Raw genomic sequence first — 17990 nt, forward strand, 5'->3', positions numbered from 1 at the left:
GCTCCTGCATGGACTTGCAGAATATCATATGCAGACCTAGTGAAGATGTCATCTCTTCCTCCTTGAAAGTTACATCTGAGGAAAGACCTCCTAGTTCAGGCTCCTTTCCTCCATCCAATTCCGGAATCTGACTGCTTGGAGTTCTTGCTAAGCGTAGGTTTTCTGAGTTGGTCATTGAGACCATGCTGCAGGCTCGCAAGCCTGTAACTCTTCAGATTTACCATAAGGTATGGCGTAAATACCTTTTTTTGGTGTGAATCAAAGGGCTACTCTTGGTGTAGGGTCAGGATTCCTAGGATTTTTTCCTTTCTCCAGGAAGGTCTGGAGAAACGGTTGTCAGTCAATTCTCTGAAAGGTCAGATTTCTGCTTTATCTATTCTGTTACATAAGCATCTAGCGGATATGCCAGATGTTTGTTCCTTTTGTCAGGCCTTGGTCAGAATCAGGCCTGTGTTTAAACCTGTTACTCCTCCTTGGAGCCTTAACCTTGTTTTTAAAGTTTTGCAGCAGACTCAGTTTGAACCAATGCATTCCATAGATATTAAGTTGTTATCTTGGAAGGTTTTGTTTCTTATTGCTAACTCTTCTGCTCGGAGAGTTATTATTATTATCATTTATTTGTATAGCGTCGCCAAATTCTTTAGCGCTGGGTACAATTATAGAGGTATACAATGACAAAGATTTGTTGTAAAATACAAAACATAACAAAACTAAACAAATCTAGTACAGGAGGAAGAGGGCCCTGCTCCGGAGAGCTCATAGTCTATAGGTTTAGGGTGCAGAGACATAAGGTTTGGGTAGCTTGTTACATCGGTTGTAGTTGCAGAAGTGAGTCAGGCAGTTCATGTACATGTATTAGTTTGGTTCGGATGAGGGATGGAGGAAAGATGGTAAGCCTCTCTGAATAGGTGAGTTTTCAAGGAGCGTCTGAAGCTATACAAGGTTGGAGACAGTCTTATGGAGCGGGGTAGAGAGTTCCAGAGGACAGGAGCCGCACGTGCAAAGTATTGGAGGTGGGAGTGGGACGTAGAGATAACAGGAGTGTAGAGACGTAGGTCAGAGGTTGATCGAAGAGGACGGGATGGGGAATATTTCACGAGAGAGGAAATATATTTGGGAGTTAGACTGTTGAGTGATTTGTAAATTAGGGTTAATACTTTAAATTGTATTCTGAAGTGTACGGGGAGCTAGAGACTGGCAGAGCAGCTGATTTAGATCAGCGACTTATGTGGATGAGTCTAGCAGAAGCATTCATAATAGATTGGAGGGAGGAGAGGCGGTGTTTTTGAAGACTATGTAGGAGTAGATTGCAATAATCATTGCGTGACAAAATAAGGGAATGAATAAATATTTTTGTAGTTTTTTTGAGAAGGAAGGGACAAATTCTGGAAATGTTGCGTAGGTGTGAACGGCAGGATTTGGTAAGCGCTGGTATATGTGGGTTGAATGTGAGTTCTGAGTCTAGTGTGACCCCAAGGCAGCAGACCTGGGGTGAGGTGTTGAAAATAGAGTCTCCAACTGTCAGAGAAATGTCAAGTGTTGGATGTCTCAAAGAGGGGGGATAAGAGGCAGCTCAGTTTTGGACAGATTATGTTGGAGGTAGTGTAAAGATATCCAAGAGGAAATTGCAGAGAGGCAGTCAGAAATCTGGTTGAGTAAAGAGAGAGAGATATCATGAAAGGAAAGATAGATTTGGGTATCATCAGCATATAAATGGTACTGGAATCCAAAGGAGGCTATAGGTTTTCCAAGGCATAATTTATCGAGAGAGAAAAGCAAGGGGCCTAAATCAGAGCCTTGCGGTACTCCAACTGAGAGAGGCATAGGATCACAAGATATGGTGTTAAAGGAAACTGAAAACGAGTGGTTTGAGAGATATGAGGCAAACCAGGAAAGGGCTGTGTCTCGGATACCAAATTAATGTAGTATTTTTAGGAGGAGAGGATAGTCAACTGTGTCAAAAGCTGGGTACAGGTCAAGAAGAATTAGTAAGGAGTAATGGCCTTTTGCTTTAGCTGATAACAGGTCATTTGTTACTTTAGCAAGAGCGGTTTCTGTTGAGTGTTTAGGGCAGAAATCAGATTGTAGTGGATCAAGTAAGGAGTTAGTTGTGAGAAATTGAGTTAGCCGATTATAGACTAGTCATTCCAATTATTTTGAAACAAAGGGAAGTAAGGAAACCGGTCGATAGTTAGAAGGCGTGGAGGGGTTGACGCATGTTTGAATGTGTCAGGAAATGTGCCAGCGGTGAGAGATTGGTTAAAGAGATGAGTTAGGGTAGGGGTTAGTGAAGCAGAGAGACAGGGAATAAGTCATGAAGGAATAGGCTCAATTGGGCAGGTTGTGAGATGAGCCAAGGATAGGAGTGCAGAGACTTCTTTCTCTGTTACAGAAGGGAAGTAGCATAGAGTTTTGTTAATAGAAGGGGTGGGTAGGATTGCTGGGTTTGAGGGGTGTGAGGTGCAGATCTCTTTTCTAATGGTGTCAATTTTATTTTTGAAGTAATCAGCAATAATTTGAGCAGTGAGGTTGGTAGTGGGCGGGGTTGCAGGCGGACGTAGAAGGGAGTTAAAGGTTGAGAACAGCTTTCTGGGGTTGGATGTGTGAGATGACACAAGGTAGGATAAATAGACTCAGCCAGGCTGAGCGCAGAGTTGTAGGACTTAAGGGTGAATTTATCATTCTGGAAATCAGCACAGTTGCGTTATTTCCTCCACTATCGTTCAGCAGCCGTGAGCGTCGCTGAAGATATCTGGTCTGTTTGGTGTGCCACGGTTGCCGTCATCGAAGAGTGGAGGGTGCAGTTTTGTAAAGTGTTGATTTTAGTGCCAAATTATACAGTAGAGTCACAAGGTTTGGACAAGAGAGGTATGAAATGTCGGAGAGCAGAGGACTCAGTTGAGTGGAAAAGTCTGTGAGATCCAAGTCATTTAAATTCCTGTACGGTAGCAGTTTTTTAGGGGCTTGCCAAGATGTAGTTTTGGAACTCTCGGCTTTGCAGTGTGAGTCGCCTTACCTTATCTTTCATGCGTATAAGGCGGTTCTTTGTACTAAATTGGGGTTTCTCCCTAAAGTGGTTTCGGTTAGAAATATTAAACAGGACATTTTTGTTCCTTCTCTCTGTTCTTATCCTTCTTCTCATAAGGAACATCTGTTGCACAACTTGGATGTTGTGCATGCTTTAAAATTCTATCTACAGGTGACTGAGGATTTTCGCTAGTCTTCTGCCCTGTTTGTTTGTTTTTCTGGAAAGTGCAAGGTTCAGAAGGCTACTGCTACTTCTCTTTCCTTCTGGTTGAGAAGTATGATTTGTTTTGCTTACAAGACTGCTGGATAGTAGCCTCCTGAGAGAATTACTGCTCATTCCACTAGGACTGTCTCCTCTTCTTGGGCTTTCAAAAATGAAGCTTCTGTGGAACAGATTTGCAAGGCTGCAACTTGGTCTACTCAGCATACTTTTTCCAAATTTTCCAAATTGGATACTTTTGCCTCAGCTGAGACTTCTTTTGGGAGAAAGGTTCTTCAAGTGGTGGTGCCTTCTCTTTAGATCTGCCTTTTTTTGTTCTCCCTTCCTTTTCATTCTGTGTCCTCTAGCTTGGGTATTGGTTCCCACTAGTAATTGAATGACGTTGTGGACTCTCCATATCTTAGGAAATAAAACGAAATGTATGCTTACCTAATAAATTGTTTTATTTCCGGATATGGAGCGTCCACGACCCAACCCTTTATTAAGACAGTTATTTTTTACTAAATCTCAAGCACCTCTACACCTTTGTGTTATTCCTTTTTCCATTTCCCTTCGGTCGAATGACTTGGGATTATGGTTAGGGGAGTGACATTCAACAGCTTTGATGTGGTGCTCTTTGCTGCCTCCTGCTGGCCAGGAGTGATATTTCCACTAGTAAATGAATGACGTTGTGGACTCTCCATATCCATAAAGAAAGAAATGTATCAGGCAAGCATAAATTTAGTTTTTTACAAATTACATTGCCCTTTGTGTTTTCTCCATTTTAAAACTAAAACTGACTGTTTTTATATTGTGGAAGGGACAGGGCAGTTCCCTGGGCTGCACATTGGAATTCCCAAGTTACAGTATTTCTGAAGCTCTCTCACAATTCTTGTGAAATTATGTAAGCATTTTAAAATTTACAATACACATTTTAAATAACAGAAAAATAATATATTCAAAAATATGGACTGAAGTCAGTTAAATTGTAGTGAAAACATTTCAGTTTAATTTGTAATTGATGCACACTGAGCCTTTATATCAGCCCCAGGTGTTCTCCAGTTACCTTATCTCTAACATGTGAAATTTTGTGTACCAGAGAGATTTATTACTTTCTATGGAATGTATCAGTCATCTCTCTGGAACTTCCAGGTTCCACCCTGTTTCTTAGAAAATTCAGTGCGTTCAGCCCCTGTGAAGTCTGCACGATAAGTTATCTCCAAACTAAAAAGTGTTTGATTATCTGTCCCATAGAAAGTAATCAAGCACTCTGGGAAACTGAAGCTGACAGTTTTTCAGTTTTAATTTAAATAGAAGAAATGCAAAGTGCAATGTAATTTGTAAAATATAAACACAAATATACAAAATATGATCCTAATATGTTAAAATTAAAGTTACACAGAAACTGTGAAACATAACCAAAATGTGTAAAATTGCAATCCTAAATACACTGATCTAAAGTGTAAAATAATATAGAATACAAAGCACAAAGTGTAAATGCAGCAGAACTCTGATGTCCTGTAGTGCTATATTGCACTGGGCTTGTCTCTCCTTAACATACGAAATGCAAGGATTTGTCCATTGAAGAAGTGTAGCAAAATGCTGGAGAATCATTTTAGACCATCTCATCTGAGCTAAGAGCTTTCGATCATCAGGCCCATAGTCCATAACACAAGGCAGAATTTCTCTTGTTAAGTGTGTTCAGTCCACGGGTCATCCATTACTTATGGGATATATTCTCCTTCCCAACAGGAAGTTGCAAGAGGATCACCCAAGCAGAGCTGCTATATAGCTCCTCCCCTCACATGTCATATCCAGTCATTCTCTTGCAACCCTCAACAAAGGAGGAGGTCGCGAGAGGAGCTGGAGTTTTTACTTATCTATTCTTCAATCAAAAGTTTGTTATTTTAAATGGCACCGGAGTGTGCTGTTTTTCTATCTCAGGCAGTATTTGGAAGAAGAAACTGCCTGCGTTTTTTTTCTATGATCTTAGCAGGGTAACTAAGATCCACTGGCTGTTCTCGACATTCTGAGGAGTGGGGTAACTTCAGAAACTGGGAATAGCATGCGGGGTCCTCCGCAAATGAGGTATGTGCAGTACTTTATTTTCTGGGAATGGAATTGACTAAGAAAATACTGCTGTTACCGTATGATGTAAGTACAGCCTTAAATGCAGTAGTGGCAACTGGTATCAGGCTGTGATAAATGTATGCGCAGTCGAGTTATTTTCTAGGGACTAGAATTTGACTGGGAAAATACTGTTAAAACTGAAATAATACTTAAGCCTTATCTGCAGTGGTAGCGACTGGTAGCAGGCTTAGTGATAACTTTGCATGACATTGGAAAATGTTGCTTTTATTAGTTGCGTTTACTGGCATGTTATTCGTTTTTGTGAGGTATTTTGGTGATAAATCTCTTTGGGCATGATTTTTTTCCACATGGCTAACATATTTTTCTGCATGGAAACCGTTATATCAGGGCTCCCACTGTTGTGATAGGAGTGGGAGGGACCTTGTTTTAGCGCCTTGTTGCGCAGTTAAAATTCTAGCTCAGTCTTCCTGCTTCTTCCTCCTTGATCCAGGACGTCTCTAGAGAGATCAGGGGTCTGCAAAATTCATTTGTGAGGGAGGTAATCAGTCACAGCAGATCTGTGACAGTGTGCTTGACTGTGATTAAAAGCGTTAAATCTTAATTGATATCCGTTTTATCCGTTTGGGGTATTGAGGGGTTAATCATCCTTTTGCTAATGGGTGCAATCCTCTGCTAATAATACACTTCTTGTTAAGAATTGTTTAATTATATCTGTATTTTTTGAAGCGCTGCAGCGTTTTTTATATTGCTTGTAAACTTATTGAAAGTGATTTCCAAGCTTGCTAGTTTCATTGCTAAGTCTGTTTAAACATGTCTGATTCAGAGGAAACTGTTTGTTCATCATGTTCAAAAGCCAATGTGGAGCCCAATAGAACGATGTGTACCAATTGTATTGATATTGCTTTGAATAAAAGTCAATCCGTACCGATAAAGAAACTATCACCAGACAACGAGGGGGAGTTATGCCGCCTAACTCTCCTCACGTGTCAGTACCTGCGTCTCCCGCTCGGGAGATGCGTAGGATTGAGACGCCAAGTACATCTAGGCCCTTACAAATCACTTTACATGATATGGCTAATGTTATGAAAGAAGTATTATATAATATGCCCGAATTAAGGGGCAAACGCAATAGCTCTGGGTTAAGGACAGAGCGCGCTGATGACACGAGAGCCATGTCTGATACTGCGTCACAATTTGCAGAACATGAGGACGGTGAGCTTCATTCTGTCGGTGACGGTTCTGATCCGGGGAGACCGGATTCAGAAATTTCAAATTTTAAATTTAAGCTTGAGAACCTCCGTGTGTTACTAGGGGAGGTATTAGCGGCTCTGAATGATTGCGACACGGTGGCAATTCCAGAGAAATTGTGTAGGTTGGATAGATACTATGCGGTACCGGTGTGTACTGACGTCTTTCCTATACCAAAAAGACTTACAGAAATTATTAGTATGGAGTGGGATAGACCCGGTGTGCCTTTTTCCCCTCCCCCGATATTTAGAAAAATGTTCCCTATAGACGCCACCACACGAGACTTATGGCAGACGGTCCCTAAGGTGGAGGGAGCAGTTTCTACGTTAGCCAAGCGTACCACTATCCCGGTGGAGGATAGCTGTGCTTTCTCAGATCCAATGGATAAAAAAATTAGAGGGTTATCTTAAGAAAATGTTTGTTCAACAGCGTTTTATATTGCAGCCTCTTGCATGCATTGCGCCTGTCACGGCTGCAGCGGCATTCTGGTTTGAGTCTCTGGAAGAGGCGATTCGCACAGAGCCATTGGATGAGGCTTTGAGCAAAGTTAGAACCCTTAAGCAAGCTAATGCATTTGTTTCAGATGCCGTAGTACATCTAACCAAACTTACGGCTAAAAATTCCGGATTCGCCATACAGGCGCGCAGAGCGCTATGGCTTAATTCCTGGTCAGCGGATGTAACTTCCAAGTCTAAGCTACTTAACATTCCTTTCAAAGGGCAGACCTTATTCGGGCCCGGCTTGAAGGAAATTATTGCTGACATTACGGGAGGTAAGGGCCAAGCCCTTCCTCAGGAGAGGGCCAAACAGTCTAATTTTCGTGCCTTTCGTAACTTCAAGGCAGGAGCAGCATCGACTTCCTCCGCTCCAAAACAGGAAGGAACTACTGCTCGTTACAGACAGGGTTGGAAAGGCAACCAGTCATGGAACAAGGGCAAGCAGGCCAGAAAGCCTACTCCCGCCCCTAAGACATCATGAAGACAGGGCCCCCTATCCGGAGACGGATTTAGTGGGGGGCAGACTTTCTCTCTTCGCCCAGGCTTGGGCAAGAGATGTGCAGGATCCCTGGACGTTAAAGATTATATCTCAGGGATACCTTCTGGATTTCAAAACCTCTCCTCCACAAGGGAGGCTCCATCTTTCGAGGTTATCAACAAACCTAGTAAAGAGAGAGGCATTTCTACAATGTGTACAAGACCTCTTAATCATGGGAGTGATCCACTCAGTTCCGCGATCGGAACAGGGACAAGGATTTTACTCAAATCTATTTGTGGTTCCCAAAAAAGAGGGAACCTTCAGACCAATCTTGGATTTAAAGATCTTAAACAAATTCCTAAGGGTACCATCGTTCAAGATGGAAACCATTCGAACCATCCTACCCATGATCCAAGAGGGTCAATATATAACCACAGTGGACTTAAAGGATGCTTACCTTCATATACCGATTTACAAAGATCATTATCGGTACCTAAGGTTTGCCTTTCTAGACAGGCATTACCAGTTTGTGGCTCTTCCCTTCGGGTTAGCCACGGCCCCGAGAATTTTTACGAAGGTTCTGGGCTCACTTCTGGCGGTACTAAGACCACGAGGCATAGCGGTGGCTCCGTACCTAGACGAGATTCTGATACAAGCGTCAAGTTTTCAGAATGCAAAGTCTCATACAGAGATAGTTCTAGCATTTCTGAGGTTGCATGGGTGGAAAGTGAACGTGGAAAAGAGTTCTCTGTTACCACTCACAAGGGTTCCTTTTCTAGGGACTCTTATAGATTCTGTAGAGATGAAGATTTACCTGACGGAGTCCAGGTTATCAAAGATTCTCAATGCTTGCCGTGTCCTTCATTCCGTTCCAAGCCCATCAGTAGCTCAGTGCATGGAGGTAATCGGCTTAATGGTTGCGGCAATGGACATAGTGCCATTTGTGCGCCTGCATCTCAGACCGCTGCAACTATGCATGCTCAGTCAATGGAACGGGGATTACTCAGATCTGTCCCCTTTGCTAAATCTGGACCAGGAGACCAGAGATTCTCTTCTCTGGTGGTTGTCACCGGTTCATCTGTCCAAAGGAATGACCTTTCGCAGACCAGATTGGACGATTGTAACAATGGATGCCAGCCTTCTAGGCTGGGGAGCAGTCTGGAATTCCCTGAAGGCTCAGGGATCGTGGACTCAGGAGGAGAAACTCCTTCCAATAAACATTCTAGAATTAAGAGCAATATTCAATGCTCTTCTAGCTTGGCCTCAGTTAGCAAATCTGAGGTTCATCAGATTTCAGTCGGACAATATCACGACTGTGGCTTACATCAATCATCAAGGGGGAACCAGGAGTTCCCTAGCGATGTTGGAAGTCTCGAAGATAATTCGCTGGGCAGAGTCTCACTCTTGCCACCTGTCAGCGATTTACATCCCGGGCGTAGAGAACTGGGAGGCGGATTTCCTAAGTCGCCAGACTTTTCATCCGGGAGAGTGGGAACTTCACCCGGAGGTATTTGCTCAACTGATTCGTCGTTCGGGCAAACCGGATCTGGATCTCATGGCATCTCGCCAGAACGCGAAGCTTCCTTGTTACGGATCCAGGTCCAGGGACCCGGGAGCGGTGCTGGTAGATGCATTAGCAGCCATTTGGGTTTTCAACATAGCTTATGTGTTTCCACCATTTCCGTTGCTACCTCGACTGATTGCCAGGATCAAACAGGAGAGGGCATCGGTAATTCTGATAGCGCCTGCGTGGCCACGCAGGACCTGGTATGCAGACCTAGTGGACATGTCGTCCTGTCCACCATGGTCTCTTCCTCTGAGGCAGGACCTTCTAATTCAGGGTCCTTTCAACCATCCAAACCTAATTTCTCTGAGGCTGACTGCCTGGAAATTGAACGCTTGATTCTATCAAAGCGTGGGTTTTCGGATTTGGTTATTGATACATTAATACAGGCTCGGAAACCTGTGACCAGAAAAATTTACCATAAGATATGGCGTAAATATTTATATTGGTGCGAATCCAAGAGTTACTCATGGAGTAAGGTTAGGATTCCTAGGATATTGGCTTTTCTACAAGAGGGTTTAGAAAAGGGTTTATCCGCTAGTTCGCTAAAGGGACAGATTTCAGCTCTGTCTATTCTTTTACACAAACGTCTGGCAGAGAATCCAGACGTCCAGGCCTTTTGTCAGGCTTTGGCTAGAATTAAGCCTGTGTTTAAAGCTGTTGCTCCTCCGTGGAGCTTAAACTTGGTTCTTAAAGTTCTTCAGGGTGTTCCGTTTGAACCCCTTCATTCCATTGATATTAAGCTTTTATCTTGGAAAGTTTTGTTTTTGATGGCTATTTCCTCGGCTCGAAGAGTCTCTGAGTTATCTGCCTTACATTGTGATTCTCCTTATCTGATCTTTCATTCAGACAAGGTAGTACTGCGTACTAAACCTGGGTTTTTGCCTAAGGTTGTTTCTAACAGGAATATCAATCAAGAGATTGTTGTTCCATCATTATGTCCTAATCCTTCTTCAAAGAAGGAACGTCTTTTGCATAATCTAGACGTGGTCCGTGCTCTGAAGTTCTACTTACAGGCAACTAAGGATTTTAGACAAACTTCTTCTCTGTTTGTCATTTACTCTGGACAGAGGAGAGGTCAAAAGGCTTCGGCTACCTCTCTCTCTTTTTGGCTTCGTAGCATAATACGTTTAGCCTATGAGACTGCTGGACAGCAGCCTCCTGAAAGAATTACAGCTCATTCCACTAGAGCTGTGGCTTCCACCTGGGCCTTTAAGAATGAGGCCTCTGTTGAACAGATTTGCAAGGCTGCAACTTGGTCTTCACTTCATACTTTTTCCAAATTTTACAAATTTGACACTTTCGCTTCTTCGGAGGCTGGTTTTGGGAGAAAGGTTCTACAGGCAATGGTTCCTTCTGTTTAATGTTCCTGCCTTGTCCCTCCCATCATCCGTGTACTTAGCTTTGGTATGGGTATCCCATAAGTAATGGATGACCCGTGGACTGAACACACTTAACAAGAGAAAACATAATTTATGCTTACCTGATAAATTTATTTCTCTTGTAGTGTGTTCAGTCCACGGCCCACCCTGTCTTTTTAAGGCAGGTTCTAAATTTTAAAATTATAACTCCAGTCACCACTGCACCTTATAGTTTCTCCTTTCTCGTCTTGTTTCGGTCGAATGACTGGATATGACATGTGAGGGGAGGAGCTATATAGCAGCTCTGCTTGGGTGATCCTCTTGCAACTTCCTGTTGGGAAGGAGAATATATCCCATAAGTAATGGATGACCCGTGGACTGAACACACTACAAGAGAAATAAATTTATCAGGTAAGCATAAATTATGTTTTTCTGGTTCCTTAATTTCTGTGCTATTTCTAGATCTTGAACAAACCTGTTAAATCATGCAGCGATAGCTATGATACTACTATTTTCTTGATTTATTTTTTTATGTTATTTATAAACCTGTAACTGGTAAATTATATTATGATGCCTGAGGCCATTTTTGATAATAAGCAGAAGTAAAAAAATCCTTTGACATCCCAATTATATAAAACGATTTTGAAAGTTTCTTTAAAATTAAGTTTCTTTGAAATTATGATAATACTGATTTCTCCTATTTTTTTTTCTGCAACTTCAGATTTTCTGATTTGTTACACTTGAAATGTTCTCTTCTTATTCATATTTTCACATTCTTCTAGTCTCTGGACAGAATTCATCAATTTTTTATTCCCCATAGGTGCATAAAAATTGTTTGGCTGAACCCAATTCTAATTTACTCCTATTATCAAATTTTCTTCATTCTCTTGGTATCTTTATTTGAAATACAAGAATGTAAGTTTAGATGCCGGCCCATTTTTGGTGAACAACCTGGGTTGTTCTTGCTGATTGGTGGATAAATTCATCCACCAATAAAAAAGTGCTTCCCACAGTCCTAAACCAAAAAAAGCTTAGATACCTTCTTTTTCAAATAAAGATAGCAAGAGAACAAAGAAAAATTGATAATAGGAGTAAATTAGAAAGTTGCTTAAAATTGCATGCTCTATCTGAATCATGAAAGAAAAAATTTGGGTTCAGTGTCCCTTTAATACTATTTTTTCTTGTGGTTCAACCAACAACTAGAAGAGTTAAAGAGTTGTGCATTCTACATATTATTTTCTATCCTATGTGGAGTGGCTCTTTCATTAAGTTACAGCTTAGTATTATTATTATTATTATAATTTATTTGTAGAGCGCCAACAGATTCTTCATCACTATAAACATAGGTATGATATGTAAATGTAGGATTTGGATAGAAGACCTTGCCAAGAGTTACACTGTTGTAAATTAGTTCTCACAAAGCTCTCATCTACAAACAGCAGGACTTGTAGACTTACATGCTAAGGGGTTTCAAGGGCAAAAGGAGGAGAGGAACTGAGGTAAGAATGGTTAGCATACAGTGAATGCAACCCTGAATAGTAGAGTCTTTAAGGAGCACTTGAAGCTTTGAAAACTAGAAGAAATTTTTGTGGAGCAAGAAAGTTCCACAAAATAGGGACTTAAAGGGACAGTCTAATATAAATTAAACTTTCATTATTCAGATAGGACTTTTAATTTTAATCAACTTTCCAATTTACTTTTATCATCAAATTTGCTTTTTTTCTCTTGGTATTCTTAGTTTAAACTAAACCTAGGTAGGCTCATATGCTAATTTCGAAGCCATTGAGGGCTGCCTCTTATCACATGGTTTTTAAATCTCTTTTCAACACAAAGAGACAGAAAGTACACATGGGCCATATAGATAACACTGTATTCAGGCACAGGGGGTTATTTAAGATTTAGCACAAAACAATGCTAAATTTAAGACAATAGATAATAAACAGCCACAGTCATGTGATCAGGGGGCTGGAAGAAGATTCCTAGATACAAGGTAATCACAGAGGTAAAATGTATATTAACATAACTGTGTTGGTTATGCAAAACTGGGGAATTGGTAATAAAGGAATTATCTATCTTTTAAACAATAACAATTCCATGGTAGACTGTCCATTTAAAGTCCTGTAAATGGGAAAAGGAGGTTATGAGTTGAGTGAAAGGGATGGGAGGGAGAGTATCTGGAGACAATTTCTGCTATATAGGGGGAGCAATTTTATTGAGGGCCTTGAATATCATAGTCAGGATTTTTTGTTTTATTCTGGAGGCTTGATGAAGCCAGTGAAAGGATTGGCAGAGAGGTGCAGCAGATAAGGAGTGATGTGTAAGGAAGATCAGCCTGGGTGAGGCATTCATTACAGATTGTAAAGTAGATAGACGGCAGCTAGGGGTACCAGAGAGGATGAAGTTGCAATAGTCAAGGTGGGAAATAATGAGAGAGTGGAATAAAATCATAGTTGTGTCTTCAGTGATAAGGTGGTGAATTTTGGAGATGTTTTTAAGGTGGAAATGGTGGGACTGAATGTGAGTAGTGAAAGAAAGATCTAAGTCAAGTGTGACCCCCAAGACATCAGTTACGTTGGTTGGGGTAATGATGTTATTAACAGTTATATAAAGTTGGAGGGGGTAGATATTTTGGAAGAAGAGGGAATATAAGGAGCTCAGTTTTGGAGAGATTTAGCTTAAAGGGACACTGAACCCAAATTTTTTCTTTCGCGATTCAGATAGAGCATGACATTTAAGCAACTTTCTAATTTACTCCTTTTATCAAATTGTATTCATTCTCTTGGTATCTTTATTTGAAATGCAAGAATGCAAGTTTAGATGCCGGCCCATTTTTGTTGAACAACCTGGGTTGTTCTTGTTGATTGGTGGATAAATTCATCCACCAATAAAAAAGTGCTGTCCAGAGTCTGAACAAAAAAAAACTTAGATGCCTTCTTTTTCAAATAAAGATAGCAAGAGAACAAATAAAAATTGATAATAGGAGTAAATTAGAAAGTTGCTTAAAATTGCATGCTCTATCATAGTCACGAAAGAAAAAAAAAAATGTGTTCAGTGTCCCTTTAAGGTAGCGAGAGGACATCCAGAATGAAATATTAGAAAAACTGTTGGTGAAAGAGTCAGCAAAGAAAGGGTTAGGTCTGGTGCAGAGAGGAAGACATTGGTGCCATTAGCATAGAAATGATAATGAAACCTGATTTTATTAAGGAACCTAGATTGAGAGGATAAGGGGACCAAGGACAGAGCCTTGCGATTACAAATACGAATTATGTTCAAGAAGACTTGACATAATAAAACATCTTAAAGGGACATGAAACCCACAATTATTCTTTCATCCCTCAGCTACAGTTATAACCAACTTTCCAATGTCTTTAAATGATTACATTTGCTAAATTATAATGGTATCCTCTGCTGAAGGAGCAGTAATGCACTACTGGGACCTAGATGAAAACACCTGGTAAGCCAATGACAATCGACATGGATATGCAGCCATCAGTCAGCAGCTAGACCCCAGAAGTGCTTTTCTGCTCCTGAGGCTACCTAGATATGCTTTTCAACAAAAGATACCAAGAGAACAAATCAAATTAGATAATAGAAGTAAATTGGAAAGTTGTTTAAAATTGTATATTCCAATTGACTAATTGGATTCATTCTTCAATCCTTATAATTTAAGAACTAATTAAGACACCAATTTTTCACGGTTCCGTTTCATTCCACCAAGGCTGTAAAGACTTCATAGGCTAACTTGTTTAGAGGGCTATCCTTTCATCCCTCTCCTTCCATATACTGCAGTCACTGCCTTGGCTATATATATATGCTGATACTGGTATGATGGGTGTTTATAAAGGAATGTAGGGGCTACCCACCAGTTTTAAATTGTTGTCTTTATTTATTTGTTTATATTAAACTACAATTTTAAGTAAGATAATATTTTTTTTAGTATTATCTCAATATCAATTACACAATTTGAAGCAATCGTGGAGGAGATGATACACATAAGAAATACAATTTACAACTAATATATATATATATATATATATATATATATATATATATATCTTCAGCTTGGTTCAGCGAGTTCCAGCTCATTTTACTTTTTAAAAAAAATGTATGCAATTGTTTTTCTGCGAGGCCAATTACATTTGGGGTGGATACATAGAAGGTGAATATAGGATGTTTATTATTTATTAGTGAATGTACAAATAAGGATTTCAGTGTTATTGCATGACATCTATATTACTTTGTTTTTGCAGGGCGATTCTATGCATGCTGCTGAGGATTCCCCTTTTTCTGATTCTTTTACACTAGAGCAAACAACCAGCAATATTGGAGTGTCAAGTGGACGTGTCAGTCTCTGGATGCAGTGGATGCTTCCTAAAATTACTGTTAAACTCTTTGCTGTGGATCCCAGCGCAAAAGGCACAAGTATGGAGCGTTATGATTTAGCTTGTATTTGATTCTCTAGTAGGAATGGAGCGTTATGATTTAACTTGTATTTGATTCTCTAGTAGGAATGGAGCGTTATGATTTAACTTGTATTTGATTCTCTAGTAGGAATGTGTGTGTAGCATACTGATATGTTTGCTCAATGTCATCAAATTAGTTTACAGATGTATGTGTCTATAGCATTGCAAATTGTCACAGTGCTCTTTAACTACTGTCTACATTTTGCAGAGATTTGTGTAGTCAGTGAACTTGAGGATCTCAATGCCTCTGTGGATATGCAGGATGTGTACACGAAAGTGAAATGTAAAATTGAAAGCTTGAACATTGATCACTACAGAAGCAGGTAAATTCTGATGGCCGGGGTAAGCATATTGTGTTTCTTCTTTGTTTTCTGGAAGATTTTTGGAGGCAAAACATTGAAATCTTGCTCTCAAAATTGTTTGTTTATTGTATAGTATTGTATTATTATATATTAATAAAATTAAAATCAATCCTAGGTTAAGATTTACAATTAGGGGTGGGGCTTATTTTTGTAATATAAACAAAGGTGAGAGGATTACATGTTTTTGAGAGTTGTGGTTTATAGTAATTTAATTTCTTAATCACCCTACACTTTTGGAAATTAATAACTTATTGTAGGAAGGGATGCTAGAAACCCACAGAAAAAAAAACATATTGAATACAAATCAGTCAAATACTGACTAGATTGGTCCCAAATGGTGGGATATGTGGAGGTGGGGTCAAGAAGTTTACTAGTACAATACACAAGAAATGTATCATTGTCTGCTGTGACCAACACCCCCCTGTACTATCTGCAATGAATATAATATAATGACGTTAAAGTAAAGAAAATTTAGTAAAGAGTTAGAGCTGTAGTATTTTACTGTGCATGTGAACAAGTTCCACCCATTACAGCTAGTTTAGTATGTACATGCTTATGCTCACGTGTGAGGATTTCACCTAGAAACTGGTTGGTTGCATTTTACTACTCCTTTTTAAAAAACAAACAAAAACAACAACAACAAAAACACTTTTAAAAAAACAAATCAAAAGAAGGCGCCCATAGCGTAATACAGTCTTAAAAGGACAAATGTGGTGGATATACGTATGAAAATTCACTCACATTTCCTGAAGCACTTTCAAGTGCTGTAATCACAGTCCCGAAATTCAAGAGTAGTCTGGCTAACTCGCCTCCCATCAGGAATAAGAGCAAAGGTCTCCTCCTCCTCGGCTGGCTGGTGCAAATGGATCCAATGGACTGGTATAATGCTAGTTAATATAACCGCATAGATACCCAGACCAAAACAACTTGTTTTGATTATATTAACTAGCATTACTCCAGTCCTTTGGATCCATTTGCATCAGTCAGCTGAGGAGGAGGAGACCTTTGATCTTATTCCTGACGGGAGGCGAGTTAGCCAGACTACTCTTGAATTTCCGGCCTGTTATTACAGAACTTGAAAGTGCTTCAAGAAATGTGAGTGAATTTTTATACAAATATCCACCACATTTGTCCTTTTAACACTGTATTACGCTATGGGCGCCTTCTTTTGATTTGATTTTTTAGTATTTTAGAGAAGTGAATGGCCATTTCACTCCAGAAGAGCTGCCTGTGTTTATCCCATTATTTCCTTGGATTCTGATCCTTTTACATCAAACCATTTGGAGAAAATATGGGAACATATGTGAACTAACTAACGTCAATGTGACTTTATATCATTGTTTATTATCACATATACAAGTCTGCATTTATAACCAATTGGACATTCCCATTTGTTTTTGTACCATTGAGACATACTCTTGGAGAGATATATATGCACACATATGTAAACAAGTGTACACTGGTATAGTGTTTATAGCAATATTCTGAGCACTAATACCCTTTCTTTAGGTGCACCTATTCTCTTTCCTTACGGGAAGCAGTTTTTTTTTTTTTTGTTTTTTAAAAACACTTGTTTATTTATTTATTGTACTCGCCCTTTCATATATATTTATTTATTTATTTATTGTACTCGCCCTTTCATATATATTTATTTATTGTACTCGCCCTTTCATATATATTTATTTATTTATTTATTGTACTCGCCCTTTCATATATATTTATTTATTTATTGTACTCGCCCTTTCATATATATTTATTTATTTATTTATTGTACTCGCCCTTTCATATATATTTATTTATTTATTGTACTCGCCCTTTCATATATATTTATTTATTTATTTATTGTACTCGCCCTTTCATATATATTTATTTATTTATTGTACTCACCCTTTCATATTTATTTATTTATTTATTGTACTTGCCCTTTCATATATATTTATTTATTTATTGTACTCACCCTTTCATATTTATTTATTTATTTATTTATTGTACTCTCCCTTTCATATATATTTATTTATTTATTGTACTCACCCTTTCATATTTATTTATTTATTTATTTATTGTACTCGCCCTTTCATATATATTTATTTATTTATTGTACTTGCCCTTTCATATATATTTATTTATTTATTGTACTCACCCTTTCATATTTATTTATTTATTTATTGTACTCGCCCTTTCATATATATTTATTTATTTATTGTACTCACCCTTTCATATTTATTTATTTATTGCATTCGCCCTTTCATATTTATTTATTTATTTTAGAGACACCGTGTATTTTGGCTTAAATAAATGACACAGTATCTTGCAACCTGCTAATTAAAAACGAGTGTTGTCTCTGCTTTCTGTTATGTAGTTGTCTCAAGATGGGATTAATCTAGTTCCCTGACAAGAATGTATGTTTATCTTTCCTGCTAATATGTTCTTATTTCTCAGTTTGCTGTTGGTTGTTGCTGTGTGTATTCAAGATACTGGAATAATGTGCTGGGTACAGTATGTAATCTTGTGAGAAGACTAGTATTACAAAGGAAATATTGTATTTAAAGGGACATGAACTTAGGTAGAACATACAATTTTAAACTTTCCAATTTACTTCTATTATCACATTTACCTTATTCTCTTGGTATCATTTGTTGAAAGAGCAGCAATGCACTACTGGTTTCTAACCAAACACATGGGTGAGCCAATGACAATCGG

General features: G+C 39.1%; 1 protein-coding gene across 2 annotated transcripts in view; it reads left to right on the plus strand.

Moving 5' to 3' along the window:
• VPS13B (vacuolar protein sorting 13 homolog B) overlaps positions 1-17990 on the plus strand; it is a 1996594-nt gene that overhangs the window by 1255604 nt on the left and 723000 nt on the right. For both annotated transcript variants that reach the window (XM_053715243.1, XM_053715242.1), the window contains exons 26-27: positions 14716-14887; positions 15137-15251. In XM_053715243.1, the coding sequence (XP_053571218.1) occupies positions 14716-14887; positions 15137-15251 (287 nt within the window). The remainder of the gene's footprint in view (positions 1-14715; positions 14888-15136; positions 15252-17990) is intronic.

Source organism: Bombina bombina, chromosome 5 (assembly GCF_027579735.1).
Source record: "Bombina bombina isolate aBomBom1 chromosome 5, aBomBom1.pri, whole genome shotgun sequence".
In the NCBI taxonomy this organism is placed as follows: domain Eukaryota; kingdom Metazoa; phylum Chordata; class Amphibia; order Anura; family Bombinatoridae; genus Bombina; species Bombina bombina.